We start from the raw sequence: 24056 nt of genomic DNA, 5'->3' as shown, positions 1-24056 counted from the left end.
AAATTGAGGTTATGGCTGCTAGGATTTCATCCCTATCTTCTTCCAATTACAATGGTGGCCGATGGACCTAATAAAGGAATAGAAACAGAGGAATCAAACAGCATGGAAAGTTCCACAAATGAAAATCAAAACCTCTTAATACAGGGTGAGGAAGTGTTCTACTGCACCTTACCTATCCCCCCTTTCTCAATGAGCCAGTATATTAGATTGAACATAGAAGTGGAAGTCCTTGGGCGATCACACCGGTTGGGGTGCTCCAGCTACATCACCTGTTGTGCATTCCATCCTCGACTTGACCACCTCAATACATATAACTTGTGTTCGCCATCGGCTAATGGATTTAATTGGTTGTTGCTTCTGCTCACAGTCCACTTCATGGAACGATTTAATTGGTAATTCATCGATCTCCTACTTTTGCGATATTAGGACGATTTATATATATATATAGACAACTTCAGAAAGAAACAATGACGACAACTTCGATCCATCAACAAAGTGCAACCGCTGCAGGCGGAGAATTGAGAATTACAAAATTCTTCCCTTTACACAATAAGTGCAAAAAAACATACTAGAGATAGTCATTTTTGGTTATAAGGAAGGCCCGTGAGTCTAGTACTCCTAGAGATAGTCCTTTGATTTTGGAATATTATTGCTAGAAAATTTCCGAATATACTATAAGTGTGTTTTTGGTTGTGGAATTTTTCCATTTATTAGAGGCATGAGGTGGATGCTTGTTACCAGGATAAAATATTATTGAGATTCAAAATCCTGCATGGAAAAGTTAAGAGAAATTGAATAGGTTTATGAGATTGAGTTTCACAATCTATCACCTCGAGCTTTTGGGTTAAAGATGGTCCAGTCACTTATAAGCCCAATGAGTATTTTACATTTGATCAACAGAATGCCTTCTAGTGTCCTTCATGGTCAAATTCCTTTTCAGTCTTGTTTCCTCGTGATGCAATTTATTCATTGCCTCCACGTATCTTTGGGTGTCTCTGTTTCGTCCATCAATTGCTTCAAGGTTCATCAAAGTTGTCTCATCGCTCTTTAAAGTGTGTATTCTTGGGATATCCCCGTGGGCAAAAAGGGTATAGATGTTACTCTCCAGAACAACGTCGATATTTTGTGGTCGCTGATGTCACCTTCTTTGAGTCCACTCCCTTTTTCTCAGCGTCTCCCAATCAATCTAAGTCACTTTTTGAATCATTGCCTCTCCCTTCTCCATATGTAATGGTTCCGTTTAGTGTTCCAACCACATCCACTTCTCCTCCAGAGACACCTGAGACACCATCCACTTCCCGGCCAATTGAACCACGTGAGCTGATTACTTATCAGCGGAGGAGAAAGGTACCTCATATTGAATCACAACCGGTAGAAAGAGTCTAGGTAACCTCTTCTGAGAGACCAGAGGACTCTATCCCTGTTCCAGTCGCACCTCCAGCCTCGGATCTACCATTGATGTCTTCCCCAGAGCCAAATTTGCCTATTACCCATAGGAAAGGTACCCGTTTCACTACTAATCCTTATCCTCTATATAACTTTGTTAGTTATAGTCGCCTGTCTCCTTCCTATACTGCCTTTCTTTCTTCTTTGGATTCTGTCTCTATTCTTAAATCCGTTAAGGAGGCATTGTCACATCTTGGTTGGCGGGAAGCAATGATAGATGAGATGTTTGCTTTGGATGCCAATGGCACTTGGGAACTTGTATCTTTGCCACCTGGAAAGACTGTTGTGGGTTGTCGATGGGTGTATACAGTGAAGACGTCCCCAAATGGTCGTGTTGACCGATTGAAAGCCCGTCTAGTTGCCAAGGGCTATACACAGATTCCTAGACTAGACTATAGAGATACATTTTCTCCTGTAGCCAAGGTAGCTTATGTGCGTTTATTGTTGTCATTGGCGGCCATTAATCATTGGTCGCTCCATCAGTTGGACATCAAGAACGCTTTTCTACATGGAGACTTAGAAGAGGAGGTTTATATGGAGCAACCGCCTGGGTTTGTTGCTTAGGGGGGGTACTTCGGCAAGGTATGTAAACTCCGTAAATCTTTGTATGGGTTGAAGCAATCTCCTCGGGCATGGTTCGGTCGCTTCAGTTCAGCTGTTCTTAAGTTTGGTCTAGTGAGAAGTCAATTTGATCATTCGATGTTCTTCAGACATTATGGAGGAAGACACATTCTCTTGGTTGGATATGTTGATGATATTGTAATTACGGGGATGATGTAGTTGGCATTTCTCAATTGAAGACTTATTTGCACTCACAGTTCCAAACTAAAGATTTGGGAGCCTTGAGGTACTTTCTTGGGATTGAGGTTGCTCAGTCTGAGCGTGGTATATACATATCACAAATGAAGTATGTGTTAGACATCTTAGAAGAAACGGAATTGCTTGACTGTAAGCCCGTTGATACACCGATGGATCCTAATGTTAGGTTAGCACCAGGAGAAGGAGAACCCTTTTTAGATGTTGGGCGATATCGCAGGCTGGTTGGTGAGCTGAACTATCTCACAGTTACTAGACCAGACATATCTTTTGCAGTGAGTGTTGTCAGTCAGTTCCTAGATTTACCAACTGAAACTCATTGGAATGCTGTAATTCGAATTATGAAGTATTTTAAGGGAACTCCTGGTAGAGGACTGCTATATCAAGATCGAGGTCATAATGAAGTCGTTGGATATAATGATGCAGATTGGGCCAGTTCAAAATTAGACAGAAGATCCATAACATGTTACTGTGTATTGTTTGGGGGTAATGTCATTTCCTGGAAGAGGAAGAAGCAAAATGTTGTTGCCCGATCGAGTGCCAAAGCTGAATATAGGGCGATGACTTTAACCACCCGTGAACTGTTGTGGGTGAAGCAATTGCTTGGAGAGTTAGGAGTAGAACAACTCGGACCTATGAAGTTATTTTGTGATAATCAAGCCACACTACACATTGCATCGAACTCGGTTTTTCATGAGAGGACGAAACATATCGAGGTTGACTGTTATTTTGTTAGAGAGAAGTTGCAATCTCAGGATCTTGTGACGGCCTTTGTTAGTTCAAATGATCAATTAGCATATATTTTTACTAAGGCTCTTAGATGTCCTCGAGTAGATTATATTTGTAACAAGCTGGGTATTCACAATATATATGCTTCAGCTTGAGGGGGTGTGTTAAATATATAGAACTCAATAGATTAGGGACTTAAGTGTAAATAGTCTTTAGTTTCTATTCTTTGTGTAAATAACTCCTTAAAGTATATAAAGTGAAGTCTGCGGGTGATCCCCATACGATTTTCTTTCTCCCAATTTCTACGGTTTCACTATCAATCTCAAAAACATCTAACATAATCCTCACAACACCCATAGACAAACTAAACAAAAGTTTTCCGATCGCGAAGTATTTTTAGGATTCTACATAAACTTACTACCTATATGCTGAGTAGATCTAGCTGCAAAATTCTTCAAGCTGATCCCCGACGTCAAAAGTCTCGCACTATTAGCACCACTAACTCATCTGTAAAAAGGAAATATGCAGGGGGTGAGCTGCATCTCAGTGAGTACTAATTCCACGATAAAATGAAGTATTAAAATTATTTACTTATCCAATTAATATTCACAAACAATCACATATCACTTGTCTTACAATACTCATTATAAAACAATTTTTTTATTATATATTTAATCATCAACTTCGAATCTCAATATCCTTCATCAATTCAATATAATCTAAATTCAACAATAATTTCAATACAACAAATACTAGCCATAGGGTCGCATTCTTTCGTAACAGAGTTTTGACGGTATCGTGACCCCGCATACATCATCCACAATCTCCTGATATCAAATCTCATAAGCGGAGGCTACCTATTATTCTCCAACAGTAGGAGCCTAATATCCATTTTATATTCTGCCAGATTAGCAGCCCGATCGTTCTTTTTATATTCCACTGGATAACAAACAACGTTAATATTATATCTTAAATCCCCCGAACTCATTTACCTTCATCTTTAACAATTAAAGCATCAAGATCATTATATTATTTTATTCCGCTATCTTAATCCAAATAAACATTTATAAAATTAATTTATAATTTAGCCTGATTTCATAGTGGAATGAAGTACTCACTGTGCTCCCAAAAATTAATTCAACGAGAAGAGCCTCGGGTTGTGTAGACCGGTCTCCTTAGCTCCTATCAAATATAATAGCGTTAGAAAATTAAATTATAATATATAAGTATACATAACATATAATCATATATTAGATTCAATTTGCTCATAACCTCCTTGTCATGAAACCAACCTTAATTAAGATCATTCACCTTAATATCACACGTAACAGCTAGGAAGTACGAATCCCAATTAAAGAATAAAACCTTATTAAGAACAGTTCAAGTAACAGAACAATTCTTTGCAAAATTCCTGCCATAACCAACTCCAAATAAGGCAACACGATTCAAAAGGGCTTAAACTAACAACCAACAGCGTAACACCACTCAAAAGAAATGAAAACTTTAGATCAGTTACTAGCAGGACAGTTCCATGATCTAATTGAAAATAAAATTAATATCAATATCAATATATCTAAGCAAATGATAACTTTCTTGATTACATCATGAACCCAACTCGAGATTTTAACTTAATAGAATATCTACAAAACAATCAAGCAGTAGCAGCAAAGGAAAATCAAATATCTCGACAAGGCTCAAGGGCATCAGCAATTCCACCTCAAATAAACATCAATCCCCAACTCGAAAGACCCATTCCTCCAATTTCATATCAAGAATAACATAATCAATGAACTCATATAAGCAAAATCAACAACCTACCTAACATAGCCCATAACCTAGTTCAATGTAAGCTAAGCTTTTCCTATTCGATGCTCTCCCACTTCCATCCGCCGGACCTTCGCTTGCTCTGTCCCATTCGTCACTCTCGATTCTCCTTTAATTAGTCTCCCCAGTTCTCCCTCGAGTCATTGCCCTTCCGAGCTCGTCGTCACACCCTCTGTCTCTTTCTCACTCTTCCTCTCTCTGTTCTCCCTCCTGGTTCTTCCTTTCTTCTTCCTCTTCCATAAACCCAAGCCCTCCGGGCAGAGCTCACGTTCTTTCTCTCTACTCTGATTCCTCTCGGGCAGAGCTTTCCCTCTCTGTTTGGCTCTTTCACCTCCGATCTGCCTCCCTCCATGTCCCTCTTCCCTAAGCTCCATCTCAAGCTCTCTGTCCCTCTTTTCCTCCTCTCTAAAGCTCTCTGTCATACTCTTCTTCCCAAAGTCCCCAAAAATCAATAAATAAAAACCCAAAGAAATGAAGAGAGCCGGGGAGGAGGTTCAGGACAAGAAAAATGGGTGGGCTTAATGGGCATAGTGGGTTTAGCCCAAAACAGATCAATAAACCCATTATTTTTAAAATTAGCTATTCTCTATATATAAATATAATTATATAAATATAATATAACCGTATATGACTATATATATGGGTGTATAAAAAATCCTGGGTTTCACAAGAAGTATCACACGAGGACAAAATAAGGCACTTTTGCCCAGCAATATTTAATTGTAAAAAAGAAAGCGATCACACGCGTACAATCTATTTCTCTTGCTGACTTACTTTTGTCTTCAAACATCAACAGATAGTGCTCCTATATATACTATTCGACAAATTTTAGGAAAGGCAACCATATTTATAATATTCACTAATAACTATAATGCAATCTTCTCTAAGCATCGCAAACTTGAAGGACCTATCAAAGCTATCTTTATGTGGATCCAAAAGACCAAGATCCAGCTCCATTTCTGTGCTCATTTGTCTTGGATATTGCAAGCTGAGACCGCTCATTTTTAGGCATTTCAATGAAGAGCAAGTCTTAGGTGCTCGAGGCTTGAGATGCCGATTGCTTCTAAAATCGCCGGTTTTATATGGTGTAAGAGCGTTGCTTCAATTAGAGGCTTGGTTAGGGAGCCAAATACCTTGCCGGACAAAATTACAGTGACAGTAAAAGATAATTACCCACTACAACATAAATCAAGAAGATTATTAAGATCAGCAATACAATTCAAAGAGGGACTTTCAATATTTCTCGATGTTTCCAAATGTTACTTGAATTTGAAGCTGCTGGTTTTCTTGGATAGAGGACAATGGTGCCTTGATTAAGCAGGTCCATAAGCCGTATGAAAAGGTTACAATAGATAACAATGGGCAGGAATGTGCTTCTCTGTTGCAAAACTTACAAAATCATTCTCCTCAGTGATTCCACCTGATACTATTTCCTTATTCGTAGAAAACATGGCCTTCTCAGTCGCAGCTTAGGTATGGAGAATAAGACCATTGACTCCTGAAAAGACCTTTTTGTGCTTATCACAGAAAAATACTGCAAATTTAAGCCATTCCAATGGAAGGAATATGCAGGCAACAACAAGACCGAGTTACGAGCATATGAACTTAGCATCACTGAACATGACAACAATCAATCTGCAAGTGATCATCATTGCACCATCTTCTAGTTGATATCTTCTGTGTTTTGGCAAACTGCAGCGGTATAGCATCATATGAATTATCAACTAAGAACCAAATGCATCAAAAATTTTAGTTCACAACAGAGAATTTATTAGAGTTACCCCCTCACTATGGTATAAAATATCTTAACAGTCCTAAAGGCTGTAGACCTGATGATCTATAAACCCAACTGAACCACCACCGACTTGGCCTGCAATTAAGGCCTGTGTTCCTGCACTTTCCTTCTGGCTTGTCGCTCTCTCTGTCCTGGTCTCCTCGCTGCTTCCATACTTACATGCAATCGACAGTTCAAATGACGTTCTGCTCAATGCTCCATCTGATGATACGATGGACAAGAACTTATGGGCAATTGGTGATTTAGGTCTCACTACTAGAAAACATTCATATTGGCATAATTCTCCAACGGATTATGCTCTGTCAAATTATATATGTTGAGAAATGCAGCCGTAAGTAAAACCTTGCACCACTAATCAAATTCCTTCGGAATATTCAGCGAAAAAGTTTCTTTAGAAAATATTATTTTTCTAAAAATAAAAATATATAAAATCAATTTCATCGGAACCTTTCATTTAGAAATAGGAAAATCTAAATTACATTTCTATAGATTTTCTGTCATTTTATTTATTATAACACATACATATTTATTTCTTGGATTGGAAACCTTTATTTAGAGAGAGTATAAGAGAATATAAAACAATACAAAATAATTACCAAAAAACAATACAAATTAATTTATTACAGAATTTCGACGAAAGCTTTTATTTTGAAAAGTGCAAGTTATTTTCCAACAGAATTTTCATCAGACGCTCTTTAAAATAAATGATACAAACTTTTGATTAAAATTCCACCAAAGCAAGAAATCAAAACTAGATTGAGAACCAGATTCTCCATTGGTGAAAATTTATTTACTTATATTAAATCCTGTACTCCGTGTTTAATTTAAAATTAAATAAATTATATTGACAAAAAAAATTGATCAAATAATATTAAATCCTGTACTCCGTGTTTAATTTAAAATTAAATAAATTATATTGACAAAAAAAATTGATCAAATATAATAAATATACAATGATTCAAAAAATTAAGAGAACAACAGAATGATCTTGGAAATCAAGAGATCAAGAGAAGAGGGATGATGGGGACAGAATAAGGAGGAGAGAGAGAGAATCTCGATCGACTTGCATAAGACTATGATAAATAATAGTAACAAAAATACCAATTATTTGAAACCTCACTCACCTCTTTAACTGGGCATAAGGATTGGACAGGCCGCCACTCAAACAGGGCAATATCTTAACAGCCATTGCTCTACAGCAGTTATCTCTGTGGTGGGCTTGGTCTCAGTCTCATGAGGGTACTTGTCATGAGAGTTGCCATGACTTGGACCCGCTTCAACATCATCAATATAGATACCGCTGCAACTTGGGCACTTCTCTACTTCCAAGTGAATCCCGATTGCCCTGGTTATTAGATGAGGATGAGGCTCTACATCCAACACCACCTCAATTCCCTCATAGACTTCCATGATTTCCTCAGGTGAAATGGAAAATATGCTGATATGATTTGTAAATGGGGGTAAATAACCTAAGCACGACCATTTGCTTTTTCCCCTTGTTGTGTTGAACAGTCTCGAATGACCAATCATTGAATTGGTAGCATGGTGGTTGCATATAATGTATGAGACAAAGATTCTGTTCAGCTTACAACTATGACATGCAGGCAATTGAAAAAATATTGAGGGGCCAGTGCTCTGATACTCAAACCACTCGGGAATGTTGCTCCCAGATACAAATAGCTCTCTCCCCCGCCAGGACTGCACATAGAATATGGATGTGATCAGCCAGTTACGTGCACATTTAACTGAGAGTTGGTAGGAGTTTTCCAAAATAAAGCTTACCCAATACCGCATTGCACATTACAATCACTAGAATTTTCTTTTGCTCTAACCGCATGAGCGTGAATGGCCAAAAAAGAAAAACTACATGGATCGTTTTTATATATGCATAGAGTAATACATAAATTATTAGATTTAAGAAGCTGAAGTTAATTAATCAATTAGGTCTCAAACTGCAGCTGTAAAATGGTCATTTAGTCATATTACTAGGATATTTGTGCTTTCTATTTATCTCCTCCTTTGCTTCTTGTCATTATAGTGAAGAAGTGATTAAATCGGTTAAAAATTCACTTCTCAAACACTTTCTCCTACTAAATGGCTTGAAAGAATCCATGCACTGAATGATACGGGGTGCGTCGACGAAAAGAGAGCAAGAGTGAGAGAGAGACAAACCTTTAGAATAAGCTCATTCAACTTGGCTGACAGCTGTTTGTTGCACCCTTTAAAACTAAGCAGGAAAAAAGGATTCAACACTCCGGAGTGAGAAATCTCTGCCAGTCTGGGACAATCCCAGAAACACATACCAGTTTCAACTGGAGAATTGGGCAGAGAGATTCTTTCTAAGGATTGACAGCCAATTGCACGTACAGCTATTATCTTCTGGGGCAGATCTGGGAGTGATTCCAGCTTTGGGCAGTAATTCACCGTAAATATTTGGAGATTTGAAAGAGAGCTGATTGAGCCAGGGAGGCAGCGGATATGACTTCCACTAATTTCGAACTGTATTAGGTTCTGTAAGCTCCCAATGCCGTCTAGATTAGCATCATCTAATATGTTGCAGTTTATTAATCTCAGTTCGGTCAATGACCTTAGTCCACATACTGAAGCAATCAGGCAATTATTCTCCTTGGGGGCTTCCCTCCTCGATATCCACGACCATACGAGCGCAGAAATGGAGCTGGATCTCTGTCTACTATACCCCCATAAAGATAGCTTTGATAGGTTCTTCAAGTTAGCGAAACTTAGAGGAGATTGCATTATAGGAGCTCCATCAGCTAGAAGTTCTGTCAGAGATTCCAAGTTACCAAAGTCATCTGGTAACCTCATGAGGTTTGAACAGCCTCGAATGTCCAGAATTTGTAGCGTTCTCACTTTGCAAATACTGTCCGGTATACTTTTAAGCTTCTCACAGTCTTTCAAATTCATCAAAAGAAGTCCCTTGAGACAACCTATGGATCTATCTATTTCTTTCAACTCTTTGCAGTCCTCCATAATCAGCTCCTCGAGCTTCGAGAGACCGGAGAAGTCAGGAGTCTTGGTCAGGAAATGAGAATAGCTAAGATTAAGCACCCTCAAGCGAGGCATCTCCTGCGAAATGAATGGAAAAAATAAACTAAAAGTCAGGCTATCCACGCGACATTTACAATTGAAAACAGTACTAATGATTGAAAAGGAAAAAGGCCGATTACCTTGGAATTAGTTTTCCAGGTCGATCGAAGCTTGCTATATTGCATGTCGAGAACAACCAGGTTTTCCATGTAGAGTTCATCTGGTAAGAAGTCTAAAGGAAATCCATGCCAACAGAGCCATCTTAGCTCTTTCGAAATGAGTCCGAAGTCTCCATCAACATGTAGGTTGTTGAGCTCTAGCAATCTTAACAGCCTCATCCTTTCAAATGCTTTGGCATCCAATTTCTCAGCCAACTCCAAATAATAATTAGACACAAGTCCTTCAACCTGTTCCGTACCCTATGAAGAACACACACCGATAACTAACAAAAATATGTAACATTTCAGCAAAAATATATATAAATATATATATATATATATTATATCTATGTCAACAAAATTAATTGTGTACCAAAATAAATCTAGTTGAAAATTCATTTTTTCTTTTCCCTCACTTCCTCGCTCCGTGTATAAAACAAAAAAATTGCCTACACAATAACTCGCAATTTCTCTTTCTGATGGAAGCAGTACGTTCTAATAGTCACATCGATCACCTGACACAATTAGTCTTATTTCCTATATAGTTGTAATGTAGTTACAAGTTTACATGATGCGTCCCAACAAATATTGTGTGGATAAACACATTCAAATATATATATATATATATATATATTATAACTATCCAAATTCTAAAGATATATATTTGACTTGCCTCAATTGCAAATGAGACTGGTGTGACTGGATTCACCCCATCGTAGGTGCTGACGCCACAAATATATGATATGATTGTGTAGATATCGTATAGATGACAGAGGTTTAAGTCTTTTTCTTAAATAAATAAATAAATATATATATTTATATATATGTTTTATTAGAGAGAAAGGCCTAAGCAATGTACGATCAATCAAACTCGTTAAAAGATCTCACTAAGAGAAAGAGAGATGGAGGAATGGACGGTGAGAATTGAGAGATGGAGGAAAAGGAATTGTCTGTGGGAGCAAAAGATTAGTATGGTTGTGACCGCCTCTCACACTGCCATGGACCACCGACATTCCTCGTCCTTTGGTAAATACTAAAAAGGGGAAAATAACATTTTTTTAACATGATAGTTGATAAAAGAAAATTATTCTTTCTGATTTTTTCTCATGGACACCATTTAAACGGTTATTCTCAGTAATATGACTAATGAATAAATATTTATAAAAAACTTTTTACCTGCACAAGCCTTCTGTCCAGGATATACATAGATAAAGATATTGAGCCTGTCTTGTGTATAACTTTATAATATTTTCATTCACATCTACAAGCAGCACTTAAAACTGAGCAAAAGCGATAACATTCACGGGCAATCAACCACTACAACTTCCAAAATTTGACATTATTCTCAAATTTCGAACGAGAAATCTTCCTCTTATAAGTGTTATGTGCATGTGTTTATTTATCGAGGTTGGTTCCATACTCACAGAGTGGTTTCGAAGTGTGGCAAGGATGTCATTCAGGGAGAATAATCTGCTGCGTTTCCCCGGGTTTTGCGGAGACTCTCTGCGAACAATTTCCCTCCCCATGTCCCGAATCATGTCATGCATTTCCAGTTTGTTCTTCTTGGTGATTTTGACAAGGCTCCTCCTGGAGAGGACATCAAGCCCCAGCCCAACACATAAGTCACAAGCCTCTAATACCTTGACCACAAGATTCTTATCCCAACCAACAAAGAAGCAAGCGATGTCGAGGAATAATTTCTTATCATCTTCACTCCCAAGCGCATGATAGCTTATTTCAAGTTTCATTTGTATGTCGCTGTGAGGATTTCTTCCTAATTGGTGAAGTGCGCTCTTCCAATCTTCCACACTTAGTTCAAGCAAATAAGAACCCAATACTTCAAGTGCCAAAGGTAGGCCCTCACAGTAACTTACAACAGCTTTTGCTAGCTCAAAAAATTCTTCACTAGGATCACAATTTCGAAAGGCGTATTGCTTAAATAGTTGTCCTGATTCATGATTATTTAGCAGTGGAAGCTTATAAATACAATTCGCATTAATCTCCTTCACCGAGTCTTGGTCCCTAGTTGTTATGATGATTCTACTGCCGGGACCAAACCATTCACGCTCTCTTGCAAGTGCCTTCAACTGGTCTCGATGGCTTACATCATCAAGAACCACCAAAACCCTTCTACTCTTCAGTCTTTCCTTGATAACATTGATTCCCCTGTCAATATTTACTACTTCTATCTTCTGAAACCTGAGAATATCATGAAGAAGCTGCTCTTGTAGATGGACCAGACCATTAGGCTGCTCCGAATTTTCTCTAATGTTGGCCAGAAAACATTTAGCTTCAAAACTGTGGAAGAACTGATTGAAAACCGCCTTAGCAAGAGTTGTCTTCCCAATGCCTCCCATCCCACAAATCACGATAAATAGAACATAATCAGAGGGGTCATTTAGGTGGTCATTAATATGGATCATTCGAGATCTAAGGCCGACAGGGTCTTTTGCAACATCTAGATATGCATTATTAAGTTCATTGCATATTCTATGTGCAATCTTCTTCACAATCTTTGCCTCTGTGCTGAAGATAATAAAACAATCCAAGCAAAAGTTACGATGTGCACCATATCTCATATAGATGAGTAACAACGAAAAGAGATGATGTAGCAGTGAATGATGCATGGCAATGTTTTAATGATAAGATAACATCAAAATGAAATGGAATAATACTTAACTGATTCTTTAGGCTAGTAAATGATTGAACAATTAACACAAATAGATACATTTCCTGACCTAATTAATTGAAGACTTACCCGCTGGCATAGTTTGTCAGATCCCAGCCGAATAGACTTGCGACTTCAGTGAGAGCAGCCCTCCACCGAGCAACGGTCTCCTTATCTTTGACCGCTTCATGCTTAGCAAATGCTTCTCCATAGCAACTGGTCTGCTTCCGAACATCCGAAGGATCGACATCGTAAAACACAGGCAGGACCATCTGCCCAATGGACTTATTCCTACACTCCATGATCTCAGAGAGTTCTTCAAGACACCAACTTGAGTTGGCATAGTTTCTCGAGAGGACCACTACCGAGATCCGGGAGCTCCTGATTGTGTCTATGAGCTGTGATGATATGTCTTCGCCTCTCAGAAGACTGTTATCTATGAACGCATTGACTCCTTTCTCCTCCAAGCAATGGAAGAGGTGGCGTGTGTCTTCACCTCGGAAGCTCAGGAAGACGTCGTACGTCAATCCCTTGTGAGAATAAGACCCAGAGACATCGTGCCTCCATTTCTTATGGAAAACAGAGCAAGATGCATTGTCCCTCCCTCGTTTATTGGAAACAGAATCTCCAAACTCAGTAGCCATACATGCATAGATGCTGCCCAAAATTCTGAGAGAGAGCTCTCTCAGGTAATTTGACTAGAAGAAATTAAGAGGCGAGCTCCTCATCAACTCTATTGTTCAAAGTCAATGTCAACCCCACTATTGCTACGATAAACATTTTTCCAGTAAAGCAATTGTAATAATGGAATGAGTCTTTTTTCTTTCTTTCTTTTTTCTCTGTGGATGAACGAATGAGTTATTTTTATAATGCAAATTCTTTTCCAGATAAAACAATGGTAACGCTAGTTTTATAATAATTTGATTTCATATTGTCAATCACCAGCAACTTCTGAGAAATTTCTGTTTGAATAAACAATTAATTGAGTAATTAATCGTCACATGGGTGAATATTATAATGTCTCTTGATCATGTTTGCTTTCCTGTCTCTTTATTTTGAATTAATCATAACTATCAGAAGCAAATTTTTGGTGCGTTTGGTTTCAGAGTTAAAGTAACTTTAATTTTAATTTTGATTTTGATTGTGGAAAAGGACAAATGAGATGAGATTATAAATTTGACTTGGGAAACGTGTGTTTTTGTTGTGTAGTATGTTGAGTTAAAGTTAAAGTTTTTTAACTCTCAATCCAAACATGCCTCGTTTTTTATTTCTAAATCTCCATCGACTTATCAAAAATAGAGCTCGGGGGAGTGAACTCGCTGGAGCCACAGTACTTTCTCAGGTCAGCTCAGCTCAGGCTAGAGTTTGGCGAGGATGAAGAGATACGAGATCATGATTTAATATGTTGTTCAAATTCAATGTTAACCCCCAAAGTGCTCAAGGACTCTTTCAACTGATCCGGCAACTTTTGCAGATATTACATACACTTGTGTCGGCAATCTGATTGATAACGTTAGTTTTATAATTTGATTGCTAAAAAATAATTTTATATTACCAATTTGATTGTTCAAAGTCATCGATGTGAACATGCAATTTGTAGTTAATCGTCCCATTAATATTACAGTCTCAGGAATCTGTCTTGGAATAATAAACAATTTCTAATTAGCTGTCATATTAGTTTTTTAATGTCACTTGAGCTGTAGGCTTAGTCTCTTGACCTCTTTAGAGATCGAATAGTAGAATCAGTTGAGCTTGGGTTTCTTGACGCGCAAGACCGAGTGAAGGATACTACGCGTCTGAACAACGATGTGAGCAATATATTATTTCCAGGTGGATTCTATAGGACTCTGCAGCCAACTCCATCGTAAAGTCTCCTTGGGGAATCTTATGTGCCCCAGCTTAATTTTAAGGCTGCAAACAGCCAGAATATATATATACAAAGCAACATAAACCTGTCAATTGCACATCCAACACAATCGAGGATTTTGTTTTTCCTTTTTCTTCTTTAAAGAATATAGAAACCCCCGAGGACCGAAAAAAAAAGCAAATAAATGATATGTCAAGAAGTACGATACTAGAGAAAATTTATATAGTGAGAGTTTTCGACTCCTTAGTTGCCGACCCGGCTCAAACTGGATTTAGCAGGGGTGCATACCGATAGAAGTATATGCTACTAGCTTTGCCACTTAAATGTGAAACTTATTCTTGACAATCCGGGTTCCTTACATTATAGGGACCTGTCCTCGCTGCCTTATTCCTTTCTTTCGTTCTCTTTAGGGCTTTTAGGGATGATGGGAGGAGAGATAAGGAGATATAAAAGAATAGACTAATAGAATATTGTGATAAATAATAAAAATGCCAAAATTAAACAAGTAAATGAGTGTTTGCGTGATGGCTAAAATGTTGCTCTTGTATGCGAGGACTCAAAAGTTTGAATCCTCTCTCGCCAAATTTATTTCGCCTGTTAATTGGAAACATCAATCTTGTAGTGGTACTACCAAGTCGTAAGGCCGTGATAACTCGGGTCCACCGTGGCCTAGTTCATGTCTAATATGAGTAGCAGAGGCCGTTTGAGGAAACTTTCGAGCCTTCTAATCGTCAGTTCCAGGATAGGCCCAAAGAACAGCCAGATGACATACCCGGGGAAAGATGTATCTAGAATACTATAAAGAACAAGTTTTATTCATCTTTTCTAAATTCTAATTCAAGGATTCGTAATGGCGTGGGTGTAATTTCGTAAACATTCAAAGGCTATTTATTTATATTTTTACAAAAATAAAAGGGTCTATAATAATAAGTCATCATCACCAATTAGCTTGATGAGTCCATGAACCCTTCAAGATGAGAAGAAAATCTCAACAGCCACTATTCATCAATGGTTATTTTTGTGGTGGCTCGTTCTCTGTTGGATACTCCTCAGCGCAAGTCTCCACCCGCATCTTTGACGCCATGTGGCGTCGTCAGAGAGGCGGGAGAGAAACGACCCGCGCTGCGCCTTCTCTCAAACAAAAGATCAATGGGCGGCTGTCGTGTGGCAGCTCCTAGCCCCCACCGGTCAGGTGACAGCTTTTGCTCTTTTTTTTAAAAAAAAAAATCAAATTTTGGGACCCACTTTTGAGACTAAAAAATAAAGACTTGGCTAAAGTTGTGAGTTTTTTTTTTTTGGTTGAGAGTGTCTCCGAATAATGTGATGATTATGTGGTAAAATGGGACTCACTTCAAAGATTCAAATCAGAGACTATGGCTGAAGATAGTTTAAGAGTTGCCATAAGTGGACCCACTTCGCTGTCATCAACATCGGAACCATTGATCCGCAACGGAAAATATGTGAATCAATGGTTCCGTTATCATATGGTGCTCTTAACTTATTAATTGAGAATAAATAATCCTTGCTCGAACTTCGAACGACTTTATACCCTACTACATATAGTAGGATACAATTTCATTCTTTTATCATATCAGTTTCACAAACATGTAAATCCTAATCTTGTAAATCAACAAGCACACCTTCATTTGTTTCTCAGGTAAAAGGAGAAATCGCACAAGGATAGATAAGAAAAGGAACTATTACTACTGGAAAAATTGGGATTACCAAGGGAAAAAATCCCTTGGTATTCCGTCGGGAAGACTTTTTGACAAATTTTTTCTTTAGTTTTTTTTCTAGGAAAAATTTCACTGGAAATTTCCAAACATTCTCTCAAAAATCTCTCAGGTTTCCAAGGGAAACTTTATTCGAAAATTCCTTTTTTAAATCTTTTTTAACTTTTTGATTTGCAATGGAACCGCAAGACCCAACGGCACCCCCCAACGTTTGGGCTCACCGTGCACCCCCCTCCTATGCGAGCTTGGAACCCAAGTCTACTCCCTGGCATCCCATGTTCTTACCACCATGCTCTATGTGTGAACAGACAAGGAGCTCCAGTGGGGGCTCTCGGCTCTCCATTTTTTTTTATAAATAAAAATAAATATTTTAAAATAAATAAACCATTACGACGTCATTTTGATTTGCATTGCTCAAAACAAAGGCGTATCGATTTATTTTAAAATAAAATTTGATTTATATTTATACAACGTCGTTTTGGATCGGATTGTCCAAAACAACATTGTTCTCTATTGAAAAAAAAAAAAAGAGGAAGAGAAGAGAGGGGGATGGGGAGGGAATAGGGGGAGCTCTGGTGGGGCCTCTCCCGCCTGCGAACTATCCCCAAGGCAAGGTCGTTGGAGGCTACAGTAGCCTCCAGCTTCCTTGCCTTAGTAGCCTCCGATGACCTTGCTGTTAGGTAAAGTCGCTAGCCGAGGAGCCCCACTTGAGCTAACCCCATTCCCTCTCTTAGAACTACTGGGGGAACTCAGGTGGGGTTCCCTTGCCTGCGACCTTCCCCTATGGCGAGGTCGTCGAAGGCTTCCTGATGCCTCTAGTGTCCTCGCTTGTCAAGAGGTCACCCGAGCTCCCCGCTTTCCTTTTCTTTTCTTTTCTTTTTTTGTTCTTTTTGTTATTATTTTAATTAAAAAAATATAAAACCATAAAATTGGCCCAATATTACGTCGTGGTTGATTTTTTTATTAATTGTTTTGAAGCCATTGAACCACATAAGATTTTCGTTAATCACATTTAACATCAGAACATTTTGACAAACGAAATTGAACTTCATGTATATTTTGATGGCAAAATTCTTGGTGTCCCAAAAGTGATGGCAAAATAAAATTTCATGCATCAAATAGATAGTTTTCTCCATATTTTTTGGATTACAATGCTCAAGTATACATGTATATATATATATATATATGACCCTTATATAAAAGGTAAAAACTTTCTCCAAAAATACAGAAAATAATTAATATCAGTTTTTATATAAAATAAAATAATCTTAAACTTGGAAGATTAGATGAACTATCACCTATCAAGTAAAAATTGATAAATTATAATCCACGTATTAACCTTATCATGGAAATTAAAAGAATTAATAAAGAATCCTATAATCACAGTAATCTTGTCATCAATTTCATTACTCCTTCGTGTTTATGGTATCTCAACATCTTGCATTCTCATTCTAATTGTCAATGTATAATTTTTACATCTTAATCTTTTGACATGAAGTTGACGATTGTAGCACCTCTAGATATATATGACCAGATTTGGGCACTATCTTCCTTTTATCATGCTAGATTCGCAGCTGAACCTAAATGTTGTGTCTTCCGGTGTTATTTTTTAAAAGTTGTGCTATATTTAAGAAAAAGTGTGAAGGTCGTGCCTTTCTGTGCTACTCTAAAGATCGTGCTATATTTAAAAAAATACAAAAGCTGTGCCTTTATGTGTTATTTTCTAAATATCGTGTTATATTTAGAAAAAGTGTAAAGGTTGTATTTTTCTTGGTGATTAATCCTGTGCAAAATTGTATGAGTTGGTTGGCAATATCTCTTTCTCCGAAGATGTTCCTGTAAATCAAATTTTGAAACGTGATGCTTACCCGCTGGAGACTTTCTTTTAAATCCAATTGATCATATTTTTCACGTAAAAATGCACGGTAAAATTTTCTCTAATTAAAATCCTTTGACAAGCGAAGGTTTACATATAATATATAAATAGACTCAAATTTTATTAGTGAATGAAAATAAAAAATTACAATATTGTTGAGTACGTAAATAAAAACTTCACTTTCTTTTATATGAATATCTGTTAGCCATATATATATATATATATATTGTCCAATGGAATAATTATGTGATTGCCATAAAATGACAGGATTCAAATTGATAATATGGTACAATGGAAGTGCTCTGATAAGTTTCGTATCATCCACAAGCCAGTTTTTTGCCTCAATCATCCTTATAATATTGTAGACTGTAAATAGTTCAACAAACTAGCCTAAACTATGACTCCCTAGAGGATTTGTCAACCTACAGACTAGCCAAATACCGGTGAGTCCAAGGCCATCATCGAGGATCGATGAGGTTGGCGATCTTGGCTCTGGATTGGCTCTGTATTCAGCCACACTTGGGTAGGCTATCCGACCACTTGATTGTCCATACAGACCCTGTCTGCAGTCAAATGAACCAAAGTTTTATCTCTATATTTGCAGGTCCACCGTCTCCCCTGTCCAAGCTCAACCTGATTTCGGGTTATTGTGAGATCATGTGGTATGCTCTCGCAACTCCACATTGCTCACAGAGCTTGAAGTGCACAGCTTGGCCATGGTCAGCATTGTCCCCACTCATAACCGAGGCTGAACGGCTGATGTCCTGCCTAACATAGCATTCGGTGCAAGGAACATCAGTTACCTTATTACTTTATCGTGTATCTGGCTCCTAACTAGGACGTTATATGCGTCGAGTCATTCTTAATAACAGGATTGCGTGTGTTCCACAAAAGAAAATGGCGTAAAATGGATCACTGGACTGGTGTGGACTGGACATACGAGAGTAGAACCAGCATTCTCCAAATTACAAGCAGGTTGTCCAGCACAACCCCAATTGGATGTATCATCAGCAGGGAATTGCTTCGGAAAACAAGAACTTTACCAATTTTTCCTTGATTCATATCCCTCTATACAACCAGATATTTAGCTCAACTGCATACTACACCCGCTGCAAAATGAATATCAAGATTTATGAATATATATAACAAGAGGGAGAAAAATGAATAGCCAAACCTGAGAATCAGGGACTCTCGGGCCCTTCATCAGCAGTACTGGTTGGTGATCCCGGGACAAATGGGACGAAACCTCTCCCACCAAACACTGGTCTCATGAACTTGTCATCGAACTTCCGCCACAAGTAATGGACGGTCCAAGTTGGGTACCTTATCAGCAAACTGAGACTGCTCCTTTTAGGCATTTCATTGTTACCTTGGTCGCCCTGATCCCCTGTTTCAACGAAGAGCAGTCTCAGGTCCTCTAGGCTCGGGATGTCAGTTGCATCTGAAACCGCTGGTTTTCTGTGCCGTAACAGCACTGCTTCAATCAGAGGTTTGGTTATGGAACCAAATACCTGGAAAAACAAAATAAACAATGACAATTATGAATAAATTACACGCTGCAATATAAATGAAGAAAATTTATAGAAAACAATTCAATGAGACTTTGAAGTTCTCGAAGTTTCCCCAATGCAACAGACTATCAACTCCAGAAAAGCCTTTATCGAAAAAGACTGCAAAGCTCAATTATCCTGGCAACAACAGAACCGAGATACGAGCATATGAACTTACCACTGTACTGAACAAGACAACAATTAATGTGCAAGTGATCATCAGTGCGCTGTCCTTTGCCGATGTCTTCTGTGTTCGGGCAAACTGCAACAGTCAAAGATTGTACAAATTATCAGCTAAGAACCGAATGCATAAAAAATTTCACTGCACAGTGGAGAAATTATCCGAGTTACCTCACCGTAAGACAAAGCAATGGTAACTGCCCCTCTCATTAAGCCTGCCCACCACATTATAAACTGATGATTTTTTTTTAATGGCATACCGAGTTAGAAAATGCACTATGAATATAAGGCAATTGAAAATGAAATCAAACAGATAAAATTACCTGCTGCCGGAACACGATCATTTCACTATCGCTCCTTTTCATGAAATTCAATATATTTGCGAGTGGTAACACGAAGGCTGCTCTGCCGATCATCATTAAACCTAAAAGTGTTGAACTGATTGCAATTGAAGTTGCCGCACTGAATCAAAGCAAATGAAATGTTACAGGGACTATTAAGTCGTGTGCTCTGCATAAATTTAGATTGATTCGCGAACAGTGCAGATATATCGGTAATTGTGTGGAACAACACAACCTAACCCAATTAAACAGAATTTTTGTTGTTAAAATAACGAATTACTTGGCTAGTAGCATATAATTCTAAGATTGGAGACACAGAGGTTAAAAGATACCTCGCTTTTGTATTTCTCCACTTGTTGATATCTAAAGCGTCCATCCCGACATACAGGAATATGAAAGTTTCAGAAATGAAAGAAATGGTCACGAATGTGCCTGTAAATCATTAAACAGATCGGACATCATAACTTTTGCAAAGTTCCGCCAGACAAAGGAGTTCTCATACATATTGAGGAGTTTGGGAAGAGATCGTCATGAGTATATCTTATAGCATTCACTAAAAGGAACATCTTCTTGGTGAGATGTGTTTCTTACTTGGTTGTGATCTGCGAACTCTCAGTTACGTTGTGCCATGTATAGTGCGACATTACTATGCCGCAGAAGAAAATTGTCAATATTCCACTTAGATCAAAAAGCTGCACAAAACTCAATCATTTACCTACAAGATCGATTGTTTGACCAGAGCAAGTCACAGAGTCTGAACCTCTTTGCTCCAAGCTCTGAAAAGATCCATCTAATTCCATTTGGAACAACAAATTTCGAGCGAAATGTATAGAAATTCGATTGTCTTCTGAATACCTCTGCCAACATGTAGGACAAGTATGCCAGCAGCATCATGAGAGCGACTTCACGATCTGTTGAATGTCTGTCAAGAAAGTCGAGAAAATGTAAGGGACTTGATGAAGTGTGAATATCAGAGATGATAAAGTAATGCATGTCGAGAGCAGGACGAGGAAATGTACTGCATATTCCTTCCCTACCTTCCAAAGGAGAGTGTCTTTATGATGTAAGCACTTAGAAGACCGGCCTGAGAAAGTTTGGTGAAGAATCGCACACAGAGGCAGAAAAATGGGATCATCAGCAACAAGCACATAAAATAATCTCAGATTGTATATGAGTTATTAGATCAGCAGAAACTTCTTTAATCTAGAAATTTTAACACGAGATTGGTGATTTTCGTTTTTTTATAATTCTGGACTTCACTCGAACAATGAAATATCGTATTCCATGTCCTAGAATATCGTATTGCAATAATTAGAAGACTTGTGGAAAGAAAACACGCAATTCAACTTACAGCGATTCCAAGAGCAGTACTAGTGAAAAAAGGTAGAGAAAGATTCCGAGCAACTTCAGAGCGATGAGCCCATTGATATTACTGACGTCAATCGACTGCACTGCATTGAAGAGAACAATGGACATAGCATCATTCACTACTCCCTCCCCAAACAAGATACTGCAGAGTACGGGCATTTCATCTTGACTGAGAACCTACACCGAACAAACCGTTATTTCAGTTATAGCTAAGTTACTCTGTAGCTGTCCTCAAGCAGGGAATCTTTTTAAAATATATACTAAAACATTAATAAAATATTTAGTTTTTCTTTCCAATTCCGCACATCGCGTGAGTCATCATCTAGTTTGATTGCTAAAAGTAATTTTGTATTATCAATTTGATTGTCTAAAAGTCATCGATCTCAACGTCCAGCAGCTTCTGCGAAATCCCTGTGTGAATAAGCAATTAGTAATTAATCGTTACATTAATAGCATCAAATGTCACTTGAGCACGCCTGCTCCCCATGATTAAGGTGAGGCTTATCGTCTGAGAGGATCGTGACTACTGTCCTAGGAATCTCTATCGGAATTAATAAACAATTTCTAATTAGTTGTCATACTAGTTTTTTAATAATGCAACTTGAGCAGCAGGCTTGTTCATCTGTTCGTTTGAATGGTAGAATCATTGCTTCAAAGTCCCACGACGATCAAACCACTAGATCCTCTTGATTCTAAGTTGGCATCTTGTACTATTCAAAGCGTTGGGAATCTCTCTCACCAAATTCAAAGGTTATATATTTATAATTTACATACATAAAGGGTCCATAATGAGCGCTATTCATCATCACCAATTAGCTCAATAAGTCCATTCACATGAACCCTGCTCATACATGAACCGGGGCTCACACGTAGAACAGCTTTATACCCGATAATACAAATAGAAGGGTAGAGTTTCATTCTTTGTTAATCACGTCAGTATAAACAATTATACATAGAATCCTAACGTCAAATGTCTCTCCTGCGCTACTAGCGCCTCTAACTCATCTGCAAAAAGGAAATATGCAGGGAGCGAGCTGTATTTCAATGAGTACTAATTCCGCAATAAAATGAAATACTAAAATTATTTACTTATCCAATTAATATTCACAAACAATCACCTATCACTTGCCTTACAATATTCGTTATAAAACAAATTTTTTATTATATATTTACTCACCAACCTCGAAAGTCGATATCCTTCATCAATTCAATATAATCTAAACTCAACAACAATATCAATACAACAAATACTAGGCATATGGTCGCATTCCCTCGCGACAGAATTTCGACGGTACCATGACCCCGCATGTATCATCCACAATCTCATGATATCAAATCTCATAAGTAGGGACCGCCTATTATTCTCCCGCAGTAGGAGTCTAACGTCCGTTTTATATTCCGCCGGTTCAATGGCCTAATCGTCTATTTTATATTCCGTCAGATCAGCAGCCTGATCGTCCCATGACTATAATAATAAACAACATTAGCATCATATCAGAATCAACCAAACTCATGTACCTTCAACTTTAACAATTAAAAAATCAAGATCCTCATATCATCTTTATTCTACTATCTTAATTAAAATAAACATTTATATAATTAATTTATAATTTAGCCTCATTCCATGGTGGAATAAAGTACTCACTGTGCTCTCAAAAATTTAATCAACAAGAAGAGCCTCGGTCGTATAGCCTCGGTCTCCTTAGCTCCTATCAAATTTAATATCGTTAGAAAATTAAATTATAATGTATCAGTATGGATAACATAAAATCATATATTAGATTCAATATGCTCATAACCTCCTTATCATGAAACCAACCTTAATTAAGATCATTCACCTTTAATATCACACATACCAGCTAGGAAGTACGAACCCCAATTAATGAATAAAACCTTATTAAGAACATTTCAAGTAACCGAACAATTCTTTGCAAAATTCCTGCCATAACCAACTCCAAGTAAGGCAACACGATTCAAAAGGGCTTAAACTAACAACCAACAGCGTAACACCACTCAAAAGAAATGAAAACATTAGATCAGTTACTAGCAGGGCAGTTCCATGATCTAATCGACAAGGCTCAAGACCATTAGCAATTCCACCTCAAATAAACATCAATCCCCGACTCGAAAGGCCCATTCCTCCAATTTCATATCAAGAATAAAATAATCAATGAAAGAAACTCATCTAAGCAAAATCAGCAACATACCTAACATAGCCCATGACCTAGTTAGATGCTAAGCTTTTCCCTATTCGATGCTCTCCCCCTTCCATCCGTCGTACCTTCGCTTGCTCTGTCCCATTCGTCACTCTCGATTCTCCTTTAATTAGTCATTGCCCTTCCGAGCTTGTCGTCACATCCTCTGTCTCTTTCTCACTCTTCCTCTCTCTGTTCTTCCTTTCTTCTTCATCTTCCATAAACCCCAGCCCGAGCTCTCAATCGAGCCCACGTTCTTCCTCCCTACTCTGTTTCCTCTCGGGTGGAGCTCTCCCTCTCTGTTCGGCCCTTTCACCTCCGATCTGCCCCTCTCCATGTCCCTCTTCCCTTAGCTCCATCTCAAGGTCTCTGTCCCTCTCTTCCTCCTCTCTAAAGCTCTGTGTCATGCTCCTCTCTCTCTCTCTTTCCAGGTCGAACTCCCAAAGTCCCCAAAAATCAATA

General features: G+C 38.1%; 1 protein-coding gene, 2 long non-coding RNA genes and 1 pseudogene across 4 annotated transcripts; all 4 read right to left on the bottom strand.

Moving 5' to 3' along the window:
* Positions 1-3216: 3216 nt before the first annotated feature.
* Positions 3217-5286, bottom strand: LOC116213108. The gene is made up of 3 exons (XR_004158000.1): positions 4810-5286; positions 4110-4173; positions 3217-3498 (listed from the first exon to the last, which is right to left on the bottom strand). It is a non-coding gene; the product is annotated as an uncharacterized LOC116213108 (long non-coding RNA).
* Positions 5287-6436: 1150 nt separating this feature from the next.
* Positions 6437-13325, bottom strand: LOC116214686 (disease resistance protein TAO1-like). 2 transcript variants are annotated; one of them, XM_031550108.1, is made up of 6 exons: positions 12575-13325; positions 11241-12342; positions 9799-10077; positions 8783-9697; positions 7735-8308; positions 6437-6811 (listed from the first exon to the last, which is right to left on the bottom strand). In XM_031550108.1, exons 1-5 carry the CDS (start codon positions 13126-13128, stop codon positions 7772-7774), a joined length of 3387 nt encoding a protein of 1128 aa, XP_031405968.1. In that variant the 5' UTR covers positions 13129-13325; the 3' UTR covers positions 6437-6811; positions 7735-7771. The 2 variants fall into 2 exon arrangements, with proteins under 2 accessions (XP_031405968.1, XP_031405969.1); XM_031550109.1 differs by having other exon boundaries at positions 11241-11403; positions 12575-13323.
* Positions 13326-18210: 4885 nt separating this feature from the next.
* LOC116214690 lies at positions 18211-21576 on the bottom strand (annotated as a pseudogene).
* A 6-nt stretch (positions 21577-21582) lies between these two features.
* LOC116214693 lies at positions 21583-24056 on the bottom strand. The gene is made up of 3 exons (XR_004158314.1): positions 23607-24056; positions 23045-23108; positions 21583-22864 (listed from the first exon to the last, which is right to left on the bottom strand). It is a non-coding gene; the product is annotated as an uncharacterized LOC116214693 (long non-coding RNA).

This window comes from Punica granatum, chromosome 7, assembly GCF_007655135.1.
Source record: "Punica granatum isolate Tunisia-2019 chromosome 7, ASM765513v2, whole genome shotgun sequence".
Taxonomy (NCBI): Eukaryota; Viridiplantae; Streptophyta; class Magnoliopsida; order Myrtales; family Lythraceae; genus Punica; species Punica granatum.
The sequence above is the reverse complement of the archived record's forward strand: the minus strand, read 5'-3'. Positions and strand labels throughout refer to the sequence as shown.